The sequence below is a fragment of the Rhinolophus sinicus genome, linkage group LG04 (genome assembly GCF_036562045.2).
Source record: "Rhinolophus sinicus isolate RSC01 linkage group LG04, ASM3656204v1, whole genome shotgun sequence".
Classification (NCBI taxonomy): Eukaryota; Metazoa; Chordata; class Mammalia; order Chiroptera; family Rhinolophidae; genus Rhinolophus; species Rhinolophus sinicus.
In genome coordinates this window covers 92,852,170-92,875,314 of record NC_133754.1, presented here as the reverse complement: position 1 = coordinate 92,875,314, position 23,145 = coordinate 92,852,170, and the positions used below count along the sequence as shown (strand labels likewise).

The window sequence follows — 23,145 nt, the reverse complement described above, 5'->3', positions numbered from 1 at the left end:
CTCTACTAAGACCAGGAGTCACTACTTTCTATGTATTTTTTTTAATACATAGGAAAACACACACAAACACACACAGGCAGATAAAATAGGGAGACCAAGAAAAATGTCCCAAATGAAAGCACAGAACAAAGCTCCAGAAAAAGAACTAAACAAAATGGAGACAAGCAATCTACCACATACAGAATTCAAAACACTGGTTATAAGAATGCTCAGTGAACTTAGGGGAAGAGTAGATGAACTCAGTTGAGAACTTGAACAAAGAGATAGGAAACATAAAAATTGAGATAGAAAACATAAAAGTAACTAGTCAGAAATAAAGAATACAAAACTGAAATAAAGAGTACATTAGAGGGAATCAACAGTAGATTAGATGAAACAGAGGTTCAAATCAATGATTTAGAAGTTAAGGTAGCAGAAAACACCCAATCTGAACAGCAAATGAAAAAATAATCAAAAATAACGAGGACATTTTAAGGGGCCTCTGGGACAACATCAAGCTAACCAACATTCACATTATTGGGATACCAGAAGGAGAAGAGAGAGAGCAAGGAATTGAGAACCTATTGGAAGAAATGACAGAAAACTTTCCTAACCTGGTGAAGAAATAGACTAAAGCCCAGGAATTGCAGAGAGTGCCAAACAAGATGAACTCAAAGAGGCTCACACCAAGGCACATCATAATTAAAATGCCAAAGGCTAAAGACAGAGAGAATCTTAACAGCAGCAAGAAAAAAGCACTCAGTTATCTACAAGGGAGCTCCCACAAGCCTATCAGCTGATTTCTCAAGAGAAACTTTACAGGCCAGAAGGGATTGGCAAAAAATAGTCAAAGTGATGAAAAGCAAGGACCTACAACCATTAGTCTACTCAGTAAAGCTATCATTTACAATCAATGGACAGATAAAAAGTTTCCCAGACAAGAAAAAGCTAATGGTGTTCATCAACACCCAAGCACTATTACAAGAAATGTTAGAGGGACTTCTTTATGAAGAAGAAAAAAAGATCAAAAATATGAATTATAAAATGGCAACAACTACATATCTATCAACAATCACTTTAAACGTAAATGGATTAAATGCTCCAATCAAAAGATATAGCATGGGTGAACGGTAAGAAAACAAGACCCTTACATATGCTACCTATATGAGAATCATTTCAGATCAAATGACACACAGACTGAAAATATAGGGACAGAGAAAGATATTTCATGAAAATAGAAACAAACAAAAAAGCTGAGTTGCAATACTTATACCAGTCAAAACAGATTTTAAAACAAAGGCTATAACAAGAGACAAAGAAGGACCCAGTAATCCCACTTCTGGGTATTTATCTGAAGAAATCTGAAACTCTACTTTGAGGGGATGTGTGCATCCATTTGTTCATTGCAGCATTGCTTACAGTGGCCAAGATATGGTGGCAGCCTGGGTTGGGTGTCTGTTAACAGATGAATGGAGGAGATGGCACATATATACAATGGAATATTGCTCAGTCATGAAAGGGAGTGGGTTCTTGCCATCAGTGGGGTATGGATGGACCTGGAGGGCATTGTGCTGAGTGGAGTATGTCAGAGAGAGAGAGAGAGACAGATGCAGTGATATCACTTACATGTGGAATTTAAAGAACAAAATAAAAAAGCAGAAATAAACTCATAGAGACAGAGAATATTTTGACAGTTGCCAGATGGGAACGGGGTTGGGGAGGTAGGTGAAAAAGGGGATGTGAATAAGAAGGACAAGTACTGGAACTCCTAGCCAAATCATTTAGGCAAGAAAAAGACACGAGTGGAATCCAAATTGGAAAGGAAGAAGTAAAACAGTCTCTATTTACAGATGACATGTTAGTATATGTAGAAAGCCCTAAAGATTCCACCATAAAACAGTTAGAACTAATAAACAAAGTCAGTAAACTTCCAGAATACAAAATTAATATAAAAATTAGTTATATTTCTATACACTATTAACAAACATCAGAGAAAGAAATTGAAAAAAACAAATCCATTTACAATATCATCAAAACCAATAAGAAAAACTTAGGACTAAATTTAACCAAGGAGACTAAAGATCTATATACTGAAAACTATGTAACATTGATGAAAGAAACTGAAGACAACACAAATAAATGAAAAGACATTCTGTGCTCATGGATTGGAAGAATTAATATTGTTGAAATGCCCATACTACTACCCAAAGCTATGTACAGATTCAATGTAATCCCTAATAAAAATGCCAATGGCATTTTTCACAGAAATGGGACAATCTTAAGATTTTGCATGCAACCACAAAAGACCCATAACTGCCAAAGCAATCTTGAGAAAGAACAAAGCTGGAGGCATCAGACTTCCTGATCTCAATCTGTATTACAAGGCTAAGGTAATCAAAATAGATAGTACTGGCATTATAAAACAGATAGATAGGTAAATGGAAGAGAACATAGAGCCCAGAAATAAACCCATGCATATAAGATCAATTAATTGTCAACAAAGATGCCAAGAACATACAATGGGGAAAGGATAGTATCTTCAAATAGTGTTGGGAAAACTGTATATCCACATGCAAAAGAGTGAAACTGGATGCCTGTCTTACATGATACATGAAAAAAGCAACTCAAAATTCACTAATGATTTGAACATAAGACCCAAAACTATACAACTCCTAGAAGAAAACAGGGGGCAAGTTCCTTGACATTGCTTTTGGTAATTATTATTATTTTATTTGACACCAAAAGAAAGGCAACAAAAGTGAAAATAAACAAGTGGGACTATATCAAATTCAAAGGCTTCTACACAGCAAAGGACCCATCAACAAAATAGAAAGGTAACCTATGTAATATAAGAAAATACTTGCAAAGCACATACCTGATAAGCGGTTAATTTCCAAAATATATGAGGAACTCATACAACTCAATAGAAATAAATAACCCAATTTTAAAAATGGGCAAAGGACCTGAATAGATATTTTCCAAAGAAGATATTCAAACGGGTGACAGGTACATGAAAAAGTGTTCAACATCCCTAATTATCAGGGAAAAGCAAATCAAAACCACAATGAGCTACCACTTCACACCTGTTAAGATGATTGTTATCAAAAAGATAAGAGATAACAAATGCTGGCAAGGATGTGGAGAAAAAGGAATGCTTATACAGTGCTGGTGGGAATGCAAAATGGTACAGCCACTATGGGAAACAGTATGGCGTTTCCTCAAGAAATTAAAAATAAAACTACCATATAATCCAGCAATCCCACTTCTGGGTATGTGTCCTGTCATGCAGGGACTCCAGTCCTGCTCCCCGCACAAGAATGCAGGATGTGGTGAGGCCAAAAAGGAACACCAACAGAGCCACACACAAGGAGTCATACCACTATATTCTCGCTGGCAGCTGGGTTGGACACAGGAAGCAGGAGCCACACGATCCTCAGCCTGCCGAACGCTTCTCTGCCAACCAACCAACCCCACTTGCTAACTGCAATCTACAGTGCTAACTACAATGCGTGTTTGCTAGCTCAGCCACGGCAGTTATATCAGTGGCCAGTGGCTAACTGGTTACAGCTGATGGCCATCTACTACCCGAGCCAGCACCTTTCCACGTGAGGCCAAGAGCCTGGAAACTGTACTCTGGGACTCCCAAAGGAAACTAAACCATTATGTCGAAGAGATTTTTGTACTCCAATGTTCACTGTAGCATTATTTGTGATAGCCTAGGTACGGAAATAGCCTGTCAACAGATGAATGGATAAAATCTGTGTATGTATGTGTGTGTATATATATGTGTGTGTATGTGTATATACATATATATATATATACATATATGTATATATATACATATACATATATGTGTGTATATATATATATATAATATATAATATATAACGGAATACTATTCAGTCTTTAAAAAGAATGAAATCTTGCCATTTTTAACAACATGAAGAAAGCCGGAGGGCATTATACAAAGTGAAATAGGCCAGACAGAAAAAGACAAATACTTCATGGTATCAAATACATGTGTGATCTTAAAAAAAAAAATAAGTCAAGTTGATAGAGAGACTAGAAGCTGTCTCCAGGGGTGGGGATGGAGGAAATGGGGATTAGTAAAAGGGTTCAAATTCTCAGTTTTAAGATGAATAGAAGAAGGTTTGGGGATCAATGTATAATATGGTGACTATAGATAATAACACTGTATTGTATAACTGAAATTTGCTAAGAGTAGAAAAGTGTTCTCACGCACACAGAAAAGGTAATTATGTGAGGTCATGGATGTGTTGACTTGATTGTGGGAATCTTTTCACAATGTACATGTATATCAAATCATATATGGCGATGGAAGGACAACTGACTCTGGGTGGTGAACACACACCGTGATATATAGATGATGTATTACAGAATTGTACACTTGAAACCTATGTAACTTTACTAACCACTGTCACCCAATAAACTTTAATTAAAAAAAATCATTATGTTGTACACTTTAAATATACTGAGGGCACCAAAAAATGTATACACATAACTTGTATGCATCTTTTGTTATGGGTATATATTATTACAATTTTAATACAGTTTTTTCCTTTCTTAAAATGTGTATACCTTTTTTGGCACCCTCTGTATTATAATTTTATTTGTCAATTATGCCTCAATAAAGCTAAAACAAGCAAACAAAAGATGGTAAAATTTATACTAAATTGATACCTGACAAATTGATCACAATTAATTTTCCCCTATATTGAAGAGGGTATTGCCATGTGGAAATAGCAGATGGAATTGCTTCTAATCTTAGCCTGAGACTGTCTCAATTTTTGGAGTCTGATGGATGCTCAAGAAGCAACTCCAGTTTAAACACTTGATTTAAATGCTTTCTTTTATAGTTGAAGATGCTGAGGATTACTGGCCCAGGCATTCAGTGTGTTAGTGGTAACTAGTGTGGAGGTCTCCCCAGTTTGGCTAGAATCAGCCACTACAGTGTACTTCTGTGATTGCCTTCTGGTCAGGAAAAAAAAAAAGAACTGAGAGAATGACACAACAGCTAGGTGGCAGAGGCAAAAACAACTCTTCCTGGGATGAGTGGTTTACTGAGCTATCATACACTTCCCAGCCCCCAGGACAGGAGTTGAACATATTAATTTAATAACTTTTGGTGTCTAGATGCAAAAGCAGACTGAGAGGGGAATTTCCAGGCATTAGCTCACAAGCTGGATGTAAACCTGGGTCATGCACATTTCACGGGGATGATGGAGACAATTACTAATCAGTGGCCATCTAGAGTGACAGCAGAGGCTGCAGAGGCTGGGTACCCAGCTGTCAGGCCCAAGGGCAGAGGTTATGACCGGGTCTCCCCAGAGCAGGAGAGAGCAGCCTGGCCACTGGAGGAGAGGCAGGGTAATGATGTGGGCTGCACTTTACCCCAGGCTCCCCAGATGGAAATCGCTTCTCTGGGGTCCCTCCCACCCCGCCAGGGCCTCTTCAGGGCTTCTCACTCAGAACTGGGCTTATCAGACTCCACCGCAGCTGCTCACCCCTCTTGAGATGCAAAATGTCTGTGTGAACACAATAAGGGGATGCATATTTCCTTGTAGGAATTCACACCCGTGCCTAATTTTCACCACGTGATTGAATTAGGTGAATACAAAATACCCAAAGCTTCATAAAGAAATAGCTTTGGGGATTTAAGTTGTCAAAATGAGTTATGACTTTCCTGACTCCACATAACATTACACCTATCTATGTTTTGAAGTGGGGAGAAGAAAACGCTCCATGAATATCTTAGACTCCACTCATTAGGACTATTAATTTGCTTTTCTTACTCATCAATACAATTGGCTTCATCTGTGCTTTCCTAGGTATCTTTCTGTAATTAAGGGCCTCTAGAAGGAAGAGTGGACAAAATATAATCGACGTCAGTGTGAAAAACATGTTTAAAAAAATGGATTTAGGTTCCAAAGTTCCTCAAATTACCATTCTTTAAAACAAGAGAAGGAGTTTGTAATGGAAAAACAACAATGTGCTGAGGATAATGAACCAAAAATTTGACCTTAATCAATCTCTGAGACATAAGCTTTTTAGTTTAGGTCCTTAATAAAAAACTTCTAGAAAATTTGCAGAGTCTGACATTGCTGGCCCTTGTGCTCGCAGAGATTGCCTGCTGAAGCAGGTGCCTGCGATGAAGGTAATCAAGACTTCAGCCTTTGCTTTGCTTTAACCCTCTCTTTAACCAGTGTCTTTTCATATGGTAAATTAATTGCCTCCCAACCCTCTTGACCATCTTCTTCTGATACAGGTCCCTCACCCTTTCATAATTATTGTGCATCGTCTTCATATTCCCACTCTGCAGGAAACATTTGCCAAACATTATTTTCAGAAGTTGGTGTCATAAAAACATTGGGATTGTTCTTTTTTATTTTGGACACCAATCACTGAAAAACACTGCTCTCACCTGAGCAATTCCTGTTCTCTACACAGGTTCTGATTGCTAAAGAGAAAGAAGGAGACCTTTAAGCTCCTTTTGGTAAGAAAGGTTCTGGTCCTGGAGGAGGGCGGAGCTGAAAAGGCCCTGTACCACTTGCCGGGAAACACAGATAAATCTCCCCATGGTCTCCTCATCCTACCTCCTTGTAGCTCCTGGTGTCACTGTTTAATCGTCACACCCAGAAAGCTGCTTGTTAAAATGGTGAAGAGTATCTGTGGGAGGTGTCAAAAGTAACTTATTACTAACCATAAATATAGGCTTGCAAATTATTTATTTTTTTGAAAAGCGAGTGGGAGCAAACTAAAATGTACTCCTATATTAATGTCGTTCTTTTTTGCATTCTAGAAAGAGAGAATAGGGTGGGCTGATAGCTGGCTCCTGTGTTGGGAATCTCACAGAATCTCGGGCGTCCCCAAGAGAGTGAACGCTCATGTGAATGCTGCCATTATGTAAAGGGCAGAAAAAAGACTGAGGGCAGCTGACTTAGCTACCTTAGGACAGCAGTGTTCAGGGTCTCAGAGGAAACAGAAGACACCTTCTCTGTCTTTGCAAAGCTTAAAATTTTATTAGAGACTCCAGAAGTAAAGAGACAAAGGCCAATTTAATACTAGCATTTCCTACATCTGTGCGGGTGCTGGGTTTATAGACCTGCCAATGCTTTTTCAGCGATCATGCCCCTCTCTTACCATCTCCCTCCTCTGCCTCATCTCACACACAAGAACAGCAGCTATCGTCAAACTTATTGATTGGTGCTTTGAGCAGGCAGGAAGTCCAACAAAGCCATCGGATAAAGAAGCAGAGGCAGCTATGTACCCAGTAGGATTTGTGGGGAGGAATCTACGGCACAAACCTCATGTGCCCTCACTGGCCTCAGATAGGAATCACAAGACATCATCAACATCCATAACGGTAGTAGTTAAAACAAGTAATGGTTACTGTGCGTCAGGCTCTTTCCATCATTTAATTTTACCACAGCCTTGAGAGGAAGGTTCTAGTAACTCATTTTCACAGATGAGAAAAACCAAGGTGTAGAGAGGTAGCTTGTTCATAGTCACCCACTAATAAATGATGGATGTTGGACTTCAATTTAAGTGTGTCTGACAATTTGGTGTGAACATTTAAGTTCCACTCTCTCAGCAAATTTCAATTTGCAATACAGTGCTATCAATTATAATCACCATGTTACATGTTAGATCCTCGGATCTATTTCATCTTATAACTGCAAGTTTATACCCTATTACCAACCTTTCCCTATTTCCTCCACTCCCCGCCCTCTTCCCTGGCAACCACTTTTCTACTCTGTTTCTATGAGTTTGACTTTTTTTTAAGATTCCACATGCAAGCAGTAGCATGAAGTTTTTGTCTTTCTCTGTCTGGCCTATGTCACTTAGCATAATGCCCTCCAGTTTCATCCATGTTGTTACACATAGCAAGATTTATTTCTTTTTAAAGATATATATATATATATATATATATATATATATATATATATAAAGATATATATATAATCTCACATTTTCTTTATCCATTCATCTGTTGACAGACACTTCAGTTGTTCCATACTGTCGTACAGGGTCTCTGGTCCCGCTCCCGTTCTCGGCAGGTGGACACAGAGTATGAGGCCAAAAAGGAACACCAACGGAACCATGGATAGGGGGTTCATAACACTATTTTCTTGCTGGCGGCTGGTCAAGACACAAAGCAAACATCCACCAGTACCTCAACATGGGGTCTTCCTGCACCCCAGTCTCGCTGGCAGCGGGGTGAGACACAGGAAGTAGGATCAACACGATCTGCAATCCACAATCTGCTTGCTAACTGCACTTACTAGCTGCAATCTGCCGTCTGCTTCTCTACCAACCAACCAACCCCACTGCCAGCCATAACAGTTATATTCGTGGCTAATGGCTAACCAGTAACAGCTGATGGCCAACCAGTCACAGCTGATGGCCACCTACTACCTGAGCCAGCACCTTTCCACGTGAGGTCGAGAGCCTGGAAACTGATCTGCTGGCTCTGTCCCTACATATACCTTGGCTATCATGCTGCAATGAACACGGAAGTACAGAAATCTCTCTGAGATAATTGTTTTTTCCTTCAGATATACACCCAGAAGTGGGATGGCTGGATCATATGATAGTTCTATTTTTAATTTCTTGAAGAACCTCCAAACTCTTTTCCATAGTGGTTATACCAGTTTGCATTCCCACCAGCAGTGCACAATGCTTCCCTTTTCTCCACATCCTTGCCAACACTTATCTCATTTTGGTAACAGTCATCCTAACAGGTGTGAGGTGATAGCTCATTGTGGTTTTGATTTGCATTTCCCTGGTGTTTAGTGACACTGAGCACCTTTTCATGTACCTGATGGCAATTAGTATGACTTCTTTGGAGAAATGTCAATTCAGATTCTTTGCCCATTTTTTAAGTGGGTTATTTATGAATTTTTGCTATTGAGTTGTATGAGTTCCTCGTATATTTTGGAAATTAGCCCTTTATCAGATACATGGCTTACAACATATTTTCTCATATGCTGCTTTTTCCTTTTGCTGTTTCGGCTTTCTTTGCTGTATAAAAACTTTCGAATTTGCTATAGTCCTACTTGTTTATTTTTGCTTTTGTTGACTTTGCTTTAGGTGTCAAATCTAAAAAAATCAATACCAAGACCAACATCAAGTTGCTTACCACCTATGCTTTCTTCTAAGATTTTTATGGGTTCAAGTCTTTGACCCATTTTGAGTTGATTTTAGTGTGTCATGTAAGGTAGAGGTCTATCATGTTCCTGGATTTAAAATCCACTAAGTTTCAGCCTCACTTCCTGCCCAGAGTGCAGTGAAAACCAACACAGCACCAAATACTTGCATCTGAGTAAAAATGTTAAAACTTCCATTTCCACCGAGTCATTTGAAATCACTTATTACCAAGAAAAAAAAATTCTTTGCAATTCCAGAAGTGCTAAGAATAACAAAGATAAATGTAAACAGTAATGCAGAACCGTACAATTGGAGAGTGTGTTACTGTATGTTGGAGAGTATGTCACTGTATGTTACTCCAATATGTACGTTCAGATAATCCATATACTGAACACTGTTTATCAGTCACCTTTGATGAGTCATCACCATCCTGTTCTTCCCCATGGAGCTGAAATTGGTTTGGCTTTCTGGCCCTGAGTATGCTTTTTGTGATTGATGAAGTATTACTTTTAAGACCCAAAGTTTCAGATTTTTGAAGCTTCTATTTATTCGCAGCCATAAATTATCCTATTTTAATTTTCAAAATTATAGTTGCTTCCAATGGCTATTTTTGTTGTGAGGTTGTTATTTTCTGGGCCTAAATTGTGGTAGCTGGCCTAATTATTGCACGCCCAACACTGAGCTTGATTTATTATTGCTTTGTTTAGCTTCACTGAGGGACTGACCTAAAATGCCTTTTCTAAAAAGAAAAGCTGGAGAATTTAATAGTGTGATTGGATTGCTGTAATGGCTTCCTAACCAGTGTCTCTGCTTTTATGTTCACCCTCATCTTTTGTCCACAATCTATTCTCAAGGTAGCAGCATTTTGGTGCAAAAATTATATCATTCTCCTGTTAAAACTTTCCAATTTCACTCAGAAAAAAATGAATAAATCCGTAGGCCCTATTAGGCCCTGTGTGGTCTAGTCCCTGCTACACACCACAACTTGAATAAATACAATGTTGGACAAAAGAAAAAACTCACAACAAAAATACAGTTGTGTTATTCCAAAGCAATTTTTCAAAAACAGGCAAAATAATGTGCTGCATTAAAAGTAATAATAGTAGTTATTTTGGGGGAGGACGGAGTGTAGCGGGAACAAGGTTTCTGCACTGTGGACAGTGTTCTCTTTGTTGACCTGGGTGCTGGTACACGGTATATTCACTTTGTGATAATTCATTGGAATTGTATACGTATTTGTGCACCTTCCACAAGAGTAATTATACTTTAATAAAAATATTTGCTAGAGAGAGAATGGGAGGTGAGGAAGTGAAGAAAGCAAGTGTAAACAATTCTTTCAAGGAGTTTTACTCTAAAGGAGAAGAGAGAAATGGGGCAGTAACTGGAAGGAAGTGAGGTAGAGTCAAAAAAAAATTTTTTTTTGGTGTTGTTTTGATTTTTAAAATGGGAGATATTAAAGTATGTGTATTGTGTTATGGGCTCTATCCTGTATAAAGGGACTATTCTGTGTTCAAGAGGCACAGGAGACAATTGCTAGAGGAATGTCCCTGTACAGTTAAGAGGGGATGAGACCCAGCATGGGACAGGAGGGGTGGCCTAGACGGGAGCATGGTTTAAAGGATTTTGCTGATCATGACTGAATTCCAGAAGAGTCTGGGTTTGGAGTGGGGTGAAAGATTGGGTCCAAACAGATGTCACGTGCTATAATGGTGGGAGACTGACACGGGAAGCCTAGACTTCTAGCAGCAACTGAATTAAACAGGCATGGAAACAGTGACAGGACTAGTCCCTGTGCCGTTTTAGGGGAAATTGGGCAATCATTTTTAATTATAGCCTCTTTGGAGATTGGTTTCAACTTACAGTGGTGGGGCCAATTGTGTTGTGATAGGAGGAAGAAAGGACAATGGCTCTCTTTGTGGCCCTATGTCACCTATGGAGGAGGAGGAGGTCTTGAACTTATAATGAATTCCTAGATATGGAATTGTGGAATTAAAAGTATGTAGATTTAAAATCTTGATGATGAATGTTGCCAAAAAGTGATGCAAAATTAAACTCCCATCCACATGTCATAGTTTTTTCCCCACTCCCTTGCCAACACTGTGTTAAAGTTTATCCTCTTTGCCAAATCTAGTAGGGGAAAAATACCTAATTGTTTTATCAGTGATTATTGTAAACATCTTTTCATGTTCGTTTTTTGTGAAATGCTGTTCATGACCTTAGCCCATTTTTCTCTGGTTGCTTGTCTTTTCCTTGTTAATGTAAACAGCTCTTTGTATACTAGGAAACAAGTCGTTTGCCAGTCATATCAATATGAAAATATTGAAATCATGAAAATATGGTGTGTGTGTGTGTGTGTGTGTGTGTGTGTGTGTACGTTTGTTTAACCACAGGGGGCTGGGTTTCATTGGCCTTCTTTAAAAGAAGTCATCACTTCAAATTTATAAAAATATATGTCGGTTTCCTTTAATGATTGTTTTGTTTTGTTTTTTAATTCCTAAATCTTTACTATATCAGGAATTAATTTTGTTGAGGGAGGTAGGAATGCAGCTTTACTGCTTCTATTTTTCCTTCCAAATAGCTAGCAGTGGTCCCATCACGATTTCTAGAATAATTCACTTTTCCTTAACCTACTTTAAATGCTAACTTCATCCTCCTCAGTTTATAAAGTACTCACCATTTAACTCAAGACGAAGGCTCATCTGGATCCAGTCACACTCTATCAATCTAAGGATTTCTTCCTCCTCAGCATATTCAGTACTTGGCACTTGCTCTATAGTTTTGAACTCTGCATCTGGGGTTACATTATTCTGAGTCTCTTACTATGTTTCTTAATCTTTTACTTCTTGCTATTGACTGAAAATAAGAGTGGTAAGTGAATAATTAGAGTCCCCTTCCTACATCTGTTATAAAAATAGAAATTTATAAGGGGGGTGGGGGGTGGGGGGTGGGAGATGAGGGTAAAGGGGATCAAATATATGGTGATGGAAGGAGAACTGACTCTGGGTGGTGAACACACAATGGGATTTATAGATGATGTAATACAGAATTGTACACCTGAAATCTATGTAATTTTACTAACAATTGTCACCCCAATAAATTTTAAAAAATAAATTAAAAAAATTAAAAAAAATAGAAATTTGTTACCCTATAAATGCTTCGTTAACTCGCTGGAAGTGGTTTATCTTTGAACGTATTCACTGATGGTATATTCTTCCTTCAATTTCTCACACAGGCTCTCACTCTCTTGGGCTCTTTCTCTGTACATATTCTACTCAAGTACAATTTTTCTTAGTAATGTGACTGAATCTATTCAGTTATCTGGCCATTAGACATAATTCTATTAAAATCATTACAATATATGCTTTATGTATTTGTTTTCTGGAACGTTCATATGAATGAGATTCTCAGTTGCTGGCAATGGTGGATAAAGGGGACCTTGCTGTAGTTATGGATTTACGTGTTCTCCCAGTAACTTTATACGATCACACTTCACTTCTCCACAAACAAGAAGGAACGCTCGCAAGCTTATACCAATAGCAGTTCCCACTCACACACACCACGCTGAGCATCTCACTCTGACCTTCCCATCTGACATTGCCCCTCCCTTACCCTTTCATCTCATCCCTCTGTTTAGTGCTATGATGCCAACGGTTTCTCACTTACACAGAACCGAGACTTGGATCCACTGACCCCCTTTCTAGTGCCTCTGCACCCTCCTTCCCTAGCTAACATTCCCTGGGTCTTTGTTATCCTGACTCTCTTGAACATTCCTTAACTTCCTGGCCCCTATCTTCTCTGTCCAAGTGCTCAGTGAAAACTTAGTTAAATCTCTGCCTATTCAACACCAGCATCCAGGCAGCCAAATCTGTCTGGAGAAAAACACGCAAACATGTTCCGACTGCTCTCACGTTACATTCACGAACAGGTACTTCAAGTGAACTCTCGCGCTGCACAGCAACCCTATGGAGCCATAGTTTATTCACTCTCCCGCTCTCCTAGAACATTATTTCAAACTTTCTCCTCTTTTCTCCAACCTCTCCTAACTCTCACCACCAGCTGTCATCTCTCCTGCATCTGAGCCCAGGGATGCTGCCTTCTTTCCTATTGCAGAGAGGGCCACACCTGTTGGCCTCCACAGCCGTCTGGCTTACTCAGGTACATTGCTGCAGCAATAACCATCCTCTCTTTGTACTATAAATTCTTTACAGAATACTTTCTATCAGTATACAGACACACAAAAATTTCTCCTATTATAAAAGCAACCTATTCTAGCCCCACATGCCCCAGCAACTGCCCCACTTTTCAACCCTTGTTCATAGCAAAACTCATTAAAAGCTGTCTGTTCTTGCTGTCTCAACATCTTCTTCTCCCGTTTTCTCCTTGACCCCTCCAGTCAGGATTGTATCCTCTACCAGGCCACCAAAACCATTATTTTTCAATCACTACTTTTCATACCCACAATGAAAGCACCACCATCAGTTGCTAACTTCTCAAAGAATCTCCCCTGGCCTCCACTGTAAAACAGCCTCCCGACTACGCCCTGCACCTGCTTCCTTTCTTCCTTATTTACTGCAGCTCTTGACTAGCTGACATGGCATTTTGTAGTTACTTATCTTAGAAACTAAGTTCCTTGAATTAAGGAGTTTGGTAGAACAGTACCTGTTACATAGAAGGTACTCAATAAATATTTGTTCTCTGAATGTATCATGCAGATATATTTTCATAACTGTGCAAAGATGTAATTATGATATTTATTGTTATATTGTTTGTAAGAGTTAAAAATGAAGAAAACCTAAATCTCTGACATTGGGAAACCAGTTAAATTTTTTTTGCAATAGTCTTAAAATAGAGCACAATGTCAGTTATTAAAAAGAGTGCAGCTTGACACACTGGTATGGAAAATGTCCACAACTGAGTTCAGTAGAGGGAAAAAAAAAATGACTGCAGAACAATACAATATAATTCAAAATTTTGTAATAAATCTAAATGTTTCTATATTTGCATAATGTATGTTTTTATATGCATCAAAGATAATCTGGAAGGAAACACACCACTTTGTTAAGAGTGGTTACCTCCAAAGTGTGGAATTTCAGGGGAGGAGGGATTTTGTACTTTATTTTATACAATTTTGTTTTGTTTAAATGTTATAAACCGATATTACTTTTATAACACAAGTTAAAATATCTTTAAAAAAATACCAAAGATTAATGTCGTTTGTTAGTGGTGTGTACCGGTCTGAGTAGGAGATGCAGGAGGCGGAAGGTAAGGCGATGAAGACTGGGATGCCGCATGCTTTCAGCCAAGGAGACAGCAAAGCTCGTGCAGAAGCATGTTTAAGGAGAAACACGAAGTTCTGATAATTACGTTCGCGAACTTCCTGCAATGATGTTGCTAACTTTTTTGATATCAGAGAGATTATTTATTACGAATTTGTACCAACTGAAAAACAGTTAACCAAGTTTCAGGAAGTGCTGAAAAGGTTGCGTGAAAAAGTTAGACAACCTGAACTTTTAGTCAAAAATTCATGGCTCTTGCATCATTACAATGCACCAGCTCACAGGGCACTGTCTGTGAGGGAGTTTTTAGCCAGTAAACAAATAACTGTATTGGAACACCCTCCCTACTCACCTGATCTGGCCCCCAGTGACTTCTTTCTTTACCCGAAGATAAAGGAAATATTGAAAGGAAGACATTTTGATGACATTCAGGACATCAAGGGTTATACGATGGCAGCTCTGATGGCCATTCCAGAGAAAGAGTTCCAAAACTGCTTTGAAGGGTGAACTAGGTGCTGGCATCGGTGCATAGCTTCCCAAGGGGAGTACTTTGAAGGTGACTGTAGTGATATTCAGCAACGAGGTATGGAGTACTTTTTCTGGGATGAATTCATGAACTTAATTGTCAGACCGCGTATGTTTACCAGCCTGTACTATGGGTAAGCTGCTACCTTAATGACATGTTGCATGCATTTCCTCTCTAATCCTCAGAATAAACTTTTAAGGTAGGTATGAGCTCTACAGAGAAAAGTGAGGCTCAAAGAAACCAACTGCTCAGGAGCCCTGAGTAAAGACCAGAAGCAGTGGAGCTGGGGTTCAAATCTACCAGGTTGCCTCTCACGTGAACAGCCCCTAAGGCTGCGGTGTGATGGTGGAAGAGAAACCCTGGACTTGGAGATTTCCAAGCCAGGAGCAGGCTCCTTAGAACCTCAGGACCAGGTGGACAATCCACACAAACTGCCCATTCCCTCCTTGCTAAAAAATGCTTTTGCTTGACTCTGGTGGGAGGTGCAGGTAGTGGCAGAGGGTGGGAAAGACGGTGTCAGATGTAAGTGCTCTGCTCTGCTGGGTGGAGAGTCACAAAGGAAGGGAGGCACCTTGTGCCAGACTTTACAACTCACCATTAGGGAGTAAAGAATCCCAGCAGCTCCTGGGAACCAAAGCACCCCGACTGTTTAGGATCCTACAAAGCTGAGGAGAGTGACATGAAATGACACGGAGAATGGTGATCCTTTTCCCTCCAGCACAGAGTCCTGGTGAGCAGAGAGGCTCCAGGAAGGAAAGGCAGCAAGATAATAGCAGCTACCTTTTGGGGTAGGATCTACTGAACACCAGGAACTTTATAAAATAGTCTCTAAATCTTCAGAACCTGAATAAGTAAATGAATATTGTGACTACCATTTTATAGAAAACAGGTGCCGGGAAGCAAATAATTTACCCAAATATATGCAGCTAATGAGGGATGGCACTGGGCTACCATTACATCATTCTGACTTCTAATTTCTTGCTCTTTCCAAGACACTAAGCGGCCTCTACAGGTAACTTAGGGGCCCAGAGCTGAACAGTGAGCAAGCGTATCAGGCATTGATGATGAAGAGGGGAGGGCCAGGGAAATGTAAAGAACAAGCAGTACTAGAAACACGTTGGGGGAGGCCTGGACTGGCCATGGGGGAGTCCCCAATGGTTTTGCCTTGCCTTTGTTTAGGTGGTAGCAGAATATCCATGTGTAGACAGTGAAAAATAATTTTCAGTTGGAAGCTTGCCTCCTCTAACTTGGCTTTACCAGTGGGATCTGATTAGTATTCCTGAGCTTTCATTAGCATTTGAAGGAAATACCCAAATGACACAAAGCCAACTCCAGCAGCTGAGATTTAACATTTTAATTCAATTTCTCTAATGCAGTTACCCTGGTAAAGCACCTTTTCACAAACTCTTTTGGGCCTCAACAAGCAAATCATTTATACAAGCACCTTCGGTTCACCTCCACCAAACCAGGCCAGAGGATGTGCGTCCTTGGAGAGTGGATTTATATCATTTGCTGCTGGGCTGGAGAACTGGGAGTATTTTTCCCAGCCTTGGCTGGACCAGAGCCAAGGTTGTAAGTGCAAATCCCTTAACATGATCTCCCTGTAACTACCCCTTGGGCTGACACAATCCTGCCCCAGAGAGCGACATTTTATTGCATCGTTGTAGGTTTTCCATTTTCTGGAGAATTGATAGTGATATTAAGTATAAATAAACACTTTCTCTGCCAGTCAAATTCTGTGGCCAGGTTTTTAAAAAGGAGCTGAGAAGTCTTGGGGCCAGCAATAATATTTGTACTGAAACTCAGCTCTTGCTTCAGAGGGTGAGGGCAGTGATGGTCAAGAAAGGAATTCCCTTCCCATAAACAACTTGTCTCACATGACTCAAGAAAGCAGGGGAGTGTTTGGAGCTCAAAGCAAATCGTACAAGAGTTTCTGAGTTGCTTAGGATTAGGATTAACCCTTTAAAAAGTCTTCTGTGCGAGGCAATATGTTCATATTCAAATGTTTCCAAACTCTACTATTTCCTTCTGATGCAAAAAAAAATTTACTTGACACCTCACCTTTCCTTGACTCTCTCAAAGGCTTAGAGGCATTTTTGTCCAGGTCTTGACTCACTAACTTTGTAGAAAGAGTTGAACTTCCTGATACACTGGGGGGAAAAAAAAAAGTCTGGAGTGTCTCCTTTAGCAAACTATTTAAAATCATTATTTTACCAGTTAAATGTCATAAAGGGGTAGTTCAATCATAGTGCTACATTAAGAGATAAAAATCAATGCTTAAACCACACTGGCCTTCATTTTGATTATAATACAATCTAAAAATATTAAAGAAAATAAGTAATTACTCACAGGGAAGTGAATCCTATGGGTTTTCACCCCTTAATGCTTTCTAAACAGTAGGTTCAGGAATATTAGAATACCACGTGAGAGAACCAGGATTAGTCCGAAGCAGGAGGGAAAACCCGTGTTTATTCTTGTTCCTGTGCATCCACCCTAATATACACACGACTGTGAGAAATATTTTCTACTTTCCAATAGTTTCTAGTTCAAAACTGAGATCAACTTTAGGTCTATGGGGAAAATAAACTGCCAGTTTTCAGTGCTTGCAATGCTGACGCCTGTTATTGAGGATTTAAAAAGGGCGTGGAATCTCCTAAGTCCTAAATCATAGATATTTTAAAATTTGGCTATTATTTGAAGGATGCAAGAACATAGCTTGAGACAGGATGAAAGGAGTTCAGTGTTTGAGACACTACACCACTCCTAACACCCTCGCATAGCCTTGACTATTTGGAGAAGAAATAAGTAGAAAGGAGTATCTGTTTGCAAAGACTTCTTCGCAGACCACTTTCCAGAAGGAGTTTGTGTGTTTTAGAAGCCTAACTCCCTGAAGTTTCTTCCAGCAGCACTCAGCCCACTTAGGTTATAATCTGACTTCTCAAAATCTTTGCTTTGAGTAAAAATGAGTATTTTTACTGGAGTCTGATGAGTAAAATTTGACAGCATACAACATACTCTGTGTGTGTGTGTGTGTGTCCTCCTGTTTTTTGTTTTCAGAAAGAACATTATGTTGGGATGCAAAACAACCTTGAAAAGTACAGATAAGAGGCGTCTCTCTCTCTTCCATAGGAGTGTCACGTTTCCCTGGAGGCCACTGATTAACCACGGTGATCTGTGGGCTTCCTGCTTCCTCATTCCATGTAACAAGGAGACAGCCAGAGGGAAAGGGGAAAACCAACGACATGCCTGATAGCTGGACAGAAAACTGCCAGGAGGCTCAGGTTCCAGTTTCAAAATTTTATGATAAGTCAGTGCCAAGTATTCAGAGAAATGACTTATTTTACCAATGTCATTGTTTTGCAAAGTGACATTCTGCTTTTAACAATACTTTGAGAGTAATTTCATAAAACATGAAAGATTTAACAAAAATGAGAAAGTACCTCCCTTCACGGAAGCGGTTTCCAAAACTAAAGAGAGTGAAGTCCTATGTCTTTCTTGTTTTCACTCATCTTAGTCACACTTACTCCAAACTCCCGGGGTCGGCTTCTATCTTCAAATTTCCCCACAACGATACTCTGGGCACAGAATGTTCTTACTTCATCACTTTTCTAACTTACGGAAGCAGCACAACCTTCAGTCAACCAGTGTGGACGGCATCATCCTCTCCGAGCTGAACTGTCAAGATTTAAGAGGGCTGTGTTCCTGGTGCTTCATCTCTGGATGTCAGGCCTTAACATGTGCGTGGTCAGCATGATCTAACCTCACAGGGGCTTCCAAACCTGGCTGCACATCACTCATTCTGTGCAGAGTACTAGGCCCCACTCTAGAACTGTGACACCAGACTCTCCAGCATAAGGTCCTGGTATGCATGGTTTGCATAAATCTACAAGTGCAGGCTGGGGAGTCAACCACTGTGGTTGCAGTTTGTGTCTGTTCTTGTGTCCCTTATGGGTATCTGCATCCATTTACGAATGTGTACTGGGTGTTTTTAGGTAGGATCTTCAGAGACCTGCAACACATCTGGCACCAGCCAAGTTTACCAGCCTGACCCTGTGGTGTATGACCTGGGAATCTGCACTTTAGTATGCTGCCACCGTCCCCCACCAAACCCCAGTGGTTCCCCTGTATAGGAGTTACACTAGAACGCCTATAGGGACCAGGCAAGCTACTTCCATGAATGAGGCAAGCTGGGAATGACCAGAGGGAAACCGATGCCCTGTATAAAGAGGTTGGTCCTACCTACCTGAGTGCATTGCTATTTGCCATATTAGAAATAGATCCAGTATTGGCTAAGTTTTGTATTTTTCTTAAGTGAGAAATTTAATTTCTCACAGTTCAGAAAAACCACCAGTAAACAAACACAGCTGCTATGGGCAAGATGTGCCCTCGGCATTTAAGGTTTACCCATGTACCCTGAATGTCTGGTAGCTTGTAATGTCATGTTACACTGGGGGCCTGACCAAGTGACTTATGATGAATTACAATAGAGTTGTAGGGTTAGAAGTCCTTGTGGGTCATCCAGCCCAAGTGCACCATTTCTGTTTGCATCCCCCACTCTCACATCCCACAAGCCCAGACCTGTGACCTCTCCTGCAGCTGTCCGGCCTGTGCTGCTCAAATCTGAATGTATTATGTGGCTACCTCCACCGGGTATCCTACAAATACCCAAATGCAGCATGTCCCCAAATACAACTGTCATCCTCCAGCGCCATCCCACCAAAAGTCTCTTTTTCCTGTGTTCCCTCAGTGAACATCAGTATTACCCATCCAGCCACTGAAGCCACAAACCTGGGAGTCACCCTTACCTTTTCATGACCCCTCTATTGGATGTCTACCAAGTCTTGCTAATTATGCCCCCTTACCCTTGATTAAATTTGTCTACTTCTCTTTATTCCTACTGCCAATAACTCACTTGGGGCCATCTCTTGCCTGAACTACTAGAATGGCCACCCCTCCCCTAGTTGGTTTTGGCCCCCTTCAATTCATTCTGCCTTTAAATTCACCAAGCAGGAGTGGTCATCCTAAAATGAAAATCTGCTTATGTCAATATCAAAACAGCAATGAGGCACCATTAGAAATTCAAATAGGGCCGTATCGTGTGGCCCTTACCTGTCTCTGCCCTTACCTATATTCCTGCTCCATTCTTCCCCATCCCACTCCTGAACTCTATGCACAGCCATGTTTTATTCTGTCCTTTTCTTGATCTCTTTGCAAATGCAGTTCTCTCTGCATAAAAACTCCTCTCCCAAAACCGTCCCCAAATCTCCACCTTTTGACTTAGCTATGCCTGCTGGTCCATAAAATCTCAGCTTAATCATTATCATCATCATGTAATTATAACCAACATATATTAAATGATTACTATGTGCTAGGCACTGTTCTAAAGACTTTTACACATATTCTGTCATTTAATCTTCATAACAATCTTAAGAGGCAAGTATTGTTATCACCAGTTTTAGATAGCTATGTCACTGTCCCCAAAAGCCTTGCATGAATCTCCAGAATGGAGTGAGGGATGCTTTTAAGTTCTTCGTAGTACTTCATATTCTCCCCTTTTGTAGCACTCAACAAACTCTATTGCAATTCTATTTTATCTGTCTCTTACGATAGACTCTAAGCTCCTAGATACAGAAAGTAAAACAGACTCTGTCTTATATCAATAGTTGTATTTGAACAAATTAATAAATAACTGAATGATATTTGAGTTGTTCATCATTTGAGTGTTCTGCACTGAACACCCAACGTTTTCTTTATTAATACTACCAATTACTGTCATGTCTGCCATGCTGACGACCATGCAGCTTATATATTAGAAAAGTGTAGTGAAGGGCAAGAAATAGGTGTAAACAGATTGATACACATCGATAAATACAAAATGATGGCCAAATAGCAACTTTCACTCTTCCCTCTCTCTTGACTTCAAATGGGTCCTGAAGTGCTTGAGTATGTCTCCTGCTCTGCTTTCTCATAGTCATTACCCAAGATCAGACCCTTCCTTCCTCTTGGCTCATTCACCCAGATATCCATCCAAGAATCTGCATCCATCCATCCAACGAGCAAGATGGTCGACGCTGAGAATATAGCCATGAATAAGACTAAATCCTCTCCTCAAGGAAATATCTAATAGTTTTCCGGGGCCACAGAAAAGGCTTGATAAATGTTTGTTTCTGACCCTCTACCACCAGTGTGAATGCTGCAAGCTCTCCCTTTTCTATGCAAACTCCATACATCTTTTTCATAGTGAAAATAATACTGGCACTGTCTCATGACCAGCCAACTTGATTTTATAAAGGAAAAAAATTCTGCTCTTTTGCTATGGGCTGAGGCCCAACTAACCTTTCTTCCTGGGCTGAGAGTTGAACTTACCTGGAAGAGTATAATTTATTAAAAATGAAATTTTAGTATTAGAAATGAATTTGGACACTGCATGGAGTTTGGGATCATGGGAACCAACTCTGAAAAAAACCAGAGCTTTAACAATAGATCTGGTGGCCTCCTCTCCATGTTGAAAGAAAAAGGGGACTGAGACTTGCCAGTAGACAGGATCTATGGGTCGTACTCTATAGGTCCCCTGTTGAATTACCAGCCATAGTCTGTCTCTCCCAGTCCACAGTGGATCTAGAGAAACCCTGATGCAAAGCAAAAGTCCCAGTAGCAATTAAGACCAGCTGTGAATGTAGGAAGTCATCTCAGTGCCCAAAATACCTCAACAGGTTCTCACACAAAGCCAAAGCAATTACTCATAACGGCAAGAGTATGAACAGTCAGCACACATGTATAATAATAAGCACAGAATCTTAGTTAGAAACTTCTAGTTCCTTTATAAGGTTTGTCAAACATCTACAGATTCCATCATCAAGGCACCCTCCAAGGAAAGCTATACAATTTAACATGAAAATTAGGCTGTGCCTAAAGTAATTTTTAAACTTCTCAAAAGTCTAGTAAAATTAAATTCCCTACATAGTACTACTAAAAGAGGGAACACATGTTTATTAAACAAAACAAAAATGGGTTACCATTTTCAGGGTCAAAACTGAATATTTAACAATAAAACTTATATTATGCATAAGAACACTTCAAGGAAATATAAAACAATTTTCTCCCCTTATTTTCAACAGCCTTTTCTAATACCTATGGGGAAGAAGAGATGAAAAACAAAGAAGCACCTGCTAGTCTGTAACTAAAGATCCAGAAAGAAAATTTTACCTATTAGCTATTATTTCACTCAAGGGATTATGAAATATAAAAACAAATACGTCAATTTATTCATTAGTAGTCAAGCGGGGAGGTAAACACTTCTCTCAAACTAAGACATCTTAGTTTGAATGGTGAATAACGAAGCTCTCTAAAATGTGAAATCTACAAAAGAAACTACCCAGAAATAAGTGACAGTAATTCAGTGATACTAAAAATAAGAGTCAAATTGCAATACCTGTACTCAGGGACACAGAGTATCAATGCACCTCCCCAATTTTACCACTTTATCAAGTCTATGTGGCTCTTTTCTATAATGCACTTTTTTCACAAATTGTGGAATCTTTTCTGAGAAAAACAAAGAGTCTAGGTCACCTAGGACATTTGTTCTTGTAGCTTTCTGGGTGTCGGAGATCCAAGTATGTATGAAGATAAGTGAAGGCGTGTGGCTAGCACTTTTGCTGTCTTTCTGTCTGTAGAAGCTTTTAGCACACTTATCAGAAACCATGCAATGCAAACTCTTTTGATATTAGGCCTCTGGATGTAGCTTTCAAGATCATTCATTGTTCCATTCTTCACGTATTATCAAACTGCACCCAATAGGTGGTCTAGAGTGAGAATTTCAAACATGTGCTATTAATATGCCCAAAACTGTTGCTGCAAAGAGGGGAAAAAAAAACACATTAATTGAATCCTGGTCTGTTCTTACTCATAATGTCATAAATATGTTTTCTATGTCCTAAAGCAATATGAAATGATTTGTAAAACCATATGAAATCTTCACATCAATAAACCTACAGGTTTTAAAATAAGTACTATTTATTGTTATTAAAAGTAATTTTTTTCTTACAACAAAAACTATAGGTCAACAATAAAAAATTAATGTTGCAATGCTTTTTTCATTTCCTCAGGTTTTCCTGTTGGTACCCTGATGATCATCAGCAATAGTAATATATTTGTAGATACTTCACATTGTAAAATTTCTCTATGATTCTCTAGAAT

The 23,145-nt window shown here is 39.6% G+C and overlaps 1 protein-coding gene across 4 annotated transcripts in view; it reads right to left on the bottom strand.

The window, feature by feature from the left end:
- Positions 1-21,750: 21,750 nt before the first annotated feature.
- Positions 21,751-23,145, bottom strand: part of SOHLH2 (spermatogenesis and oogenesis specific basic helix-loop-helix 2) — a 50,203-nt gene continuing 48,808 nt past the window's right edge. For 3 of the 4 annotated variants that reach the window (XM_019736533.2, XM_019736534.2, XM_074330018.1), the window contains one exon: positions 21,751-22,800. In XM_019736533.2, the coding sequence (XP_019592092.2) occupies positions 22,780-22,800 (21 nt within the window). In that variant the 3' untranslated portion in view covers positions 21,751-22,779. The remainder of the gene's footprint in view (positions 22,801-23,145) is intronic. The other variant, XM_019736535.2, reaches the window with a different exon arrangement.